General features: G+C 35.5%; 1 gene segment (V, D, J or C); it reads right to left on the bottom strand.

The window, feature by feature from the left end:
- Positions 1–719: 719 nt before the first annotated feature.
- LOC116099879 lies at positions 720–1,326 on the bottom strand. The segment is given in 2 exon segments: positions 720–1,030; positions 1,203–1,326. Coding segments are annotated over 2 exon segments (360 nt in total).
- Positions 1,327–2,277: the final 951 nt, after the last annotated feature.

Below are 2,277 nucleotides of genomic sequence, written 5' to 3'. Positions count from 1 at the left end.
TTTGTTTCTTTGTTTTTGGAGGGGAAAATGGGAATGGAGAAATTTACATGTAAATAAAGAAAATATCTTAAAAAAAAGAACAAAAAAAATAAAATTAAGATCCAAAAAAAAGAAAAATTAATGTCCATTTATTAATTTTCTGTTGTGTTATTGGTTTCTTTCTTAGTGGAGTGTTCCAATTACTTCCCATGAGGACAGAAAGGAAATATATATGATTGTCAATATTTTTTTAAATTTTTTGAGAAAAAATCATTTCAAGCAAATACAAACAGGGCAATTTAGTAGAGAAGAAAGTCTGCTAATAAAAATTAGATAACAGACTTTTTATAGGATGACAACATTAGTGTATTGTAAGTAAATGACTTTACCTAAAGTAAAATCTCCTATTAAGATGATCCTAAAATCAGTGAAAGTAGCAGAAACTAGATGTGAAATTTCATGGGGACTACCGGTAACATATCTGAGGAGAAGTGCCTGCCACACTTGTCTTCAACAAACAGAACGAGAATTGAGAATAAATAAACATAGGTGAAGTAGACTATTGAGAACAGCACTGGAGTAAAGTGGAATATTATTGAGACAGTTATTGAAAATGCAAATGACACTGTAAAGCAGAACATCCTATGTGGACTACTGTAATCAAACCCCTGGCCACATTTTATCTCTAGGAGGAAGTAGCTGGGCCCTAAGGAGTTAGAGGGTTTTTGTACCAGTCTGTATCACTGTGTGTGTGGAGAATTACAGCACTGCTGGCAGTAATAAGTGGCAGCATCTTCAGCCTCCATGTTGCTGATTGTGAGAGAGTAAGAGTTCCCAGACCTACTGCCACTGAAGCGAGCTGGGACTCCAGAAGCCAGGTTGGATGTGCTATAAATCCAGAGTTTGGGGGAGGCACCTGACTTCTGCTGGTACCAGTGCAAGTAACTTACACTTGAGCTGGCACTGCAGGTGATGGTGACCTTTTCCCCTGAAGATGCAGCCATGATTGCTGGAGACTGGGTGAGCACAATTTCTCCTCTGGACACTATGACTAGAAAAAAGCGACATAGAGAGAGAGAGGTATTAGTAGAAATAGAGATTAAAAATATTTTTTATATCATGGAAAGTTTAGAAGAAAGAAAAAGAAAAAAGTATATATTAGATTTCCCCAGGCAAAAGAATTTTGGTTGGATTCTCAGCTCAAACTCCCTGCCCTCTGTTACCTGTGACACTGATTAGCAAGAAGCTGAAAATCTGCACCCAAACATCCATTTTGTATTTGAATTTGTGTCTCTAGCTAATTACTGTTATTCTCATAAGTACATCGCTTTTAAGCAACTGTGAGATATTTGTGGTTTCTGAAGATGAAGTATGCAAATAGAAAGATATGGTCTAGGCAGTTCTTGGCTTATAAACACATGGTCTGTTAACTAGGCAAACCAGGTTAATCTAGGACAATATCTATTTATTAGTAGTCACTCTCTGATAAGGAAAGATATTTCTGTTTTCTCTTTTCTCCTTTTTAGGAAGAAAATCCTTGTCCTGTATTATTACATTTATATTTCCTTAAAGACAAGATTTATTTGATATAATAAACAAGGCATGTTCAATTGAGTAGTTAGAGGTATATTTCTCCCATAATGAAGTAGTATCAAGAATGACTGTTTATAATGATCACAGAAATCATTATCTGCTTCTTGTTTCCTTGAACTCTGCTCATTAGACTGCTCACCTACTCATTCCAGTCTGTTCAGATGATCATTCCCACAAAGCTAATGGCAAAATAGCACCTAAATGTAATCTTGAGTCCAGAGACATTTCTGTGCTCAGAGACATTTCTCCACTTTTCATGCACCAATGCCATCTCTAGAAGGATAGGAAAAATAATTCACCCAATGAAATTAATGGACACAATGGTTCCTCTGGATTTAAGAGAAAATGGTCTGGAGATTCATGGAGATGCACTCATCTAAAACTACTCTGAAAAATCACTTTTCTCAGGATGCACTGTGCCCTGAAACTGTTCAGTTCATGTTTCATTTATTATCTGAGAATATATGAGTACTTTTAAAATAAATTACATTTTAGTTATTAAAGATTGATAGCACCTGAGTCTGCAAATTCATGTCTAAGTTTGACCAAATGTTTTACTTACAGCAAAGACTGAGTGAATGGGAGAGAACTTGCATGAGGGGGTACTTGAAGGAGAGGGAGTGCTGATATAGGGTTGTAAAGTGAATAAAACTATTTATTTAAAAATAGTTTTACTTTATCTTAGGTAAAGTTTCAGTTATCTTC

The sequence above is a fragment of the Mastomys coucha genome, unplaced genomic scaffold, assembly GCF_008632895.1.
Source record: "Mastomys coucha isolate ucsf_1 unplaced genomic scaffold, UCSF_Mcou_1 pScaffold20, whole genome shotgun sequence".
NCBI lineage: Eukaryota > Metazoa > Chordata > Mammalia > Rodentia > Muridae > Mastomys > Mastomys coucha.
The sequence above is the reverse complement of the archived record's forward strand: the minus strand, read 5'-3'. Positions and strand labels throughout refer to the sequence as shown.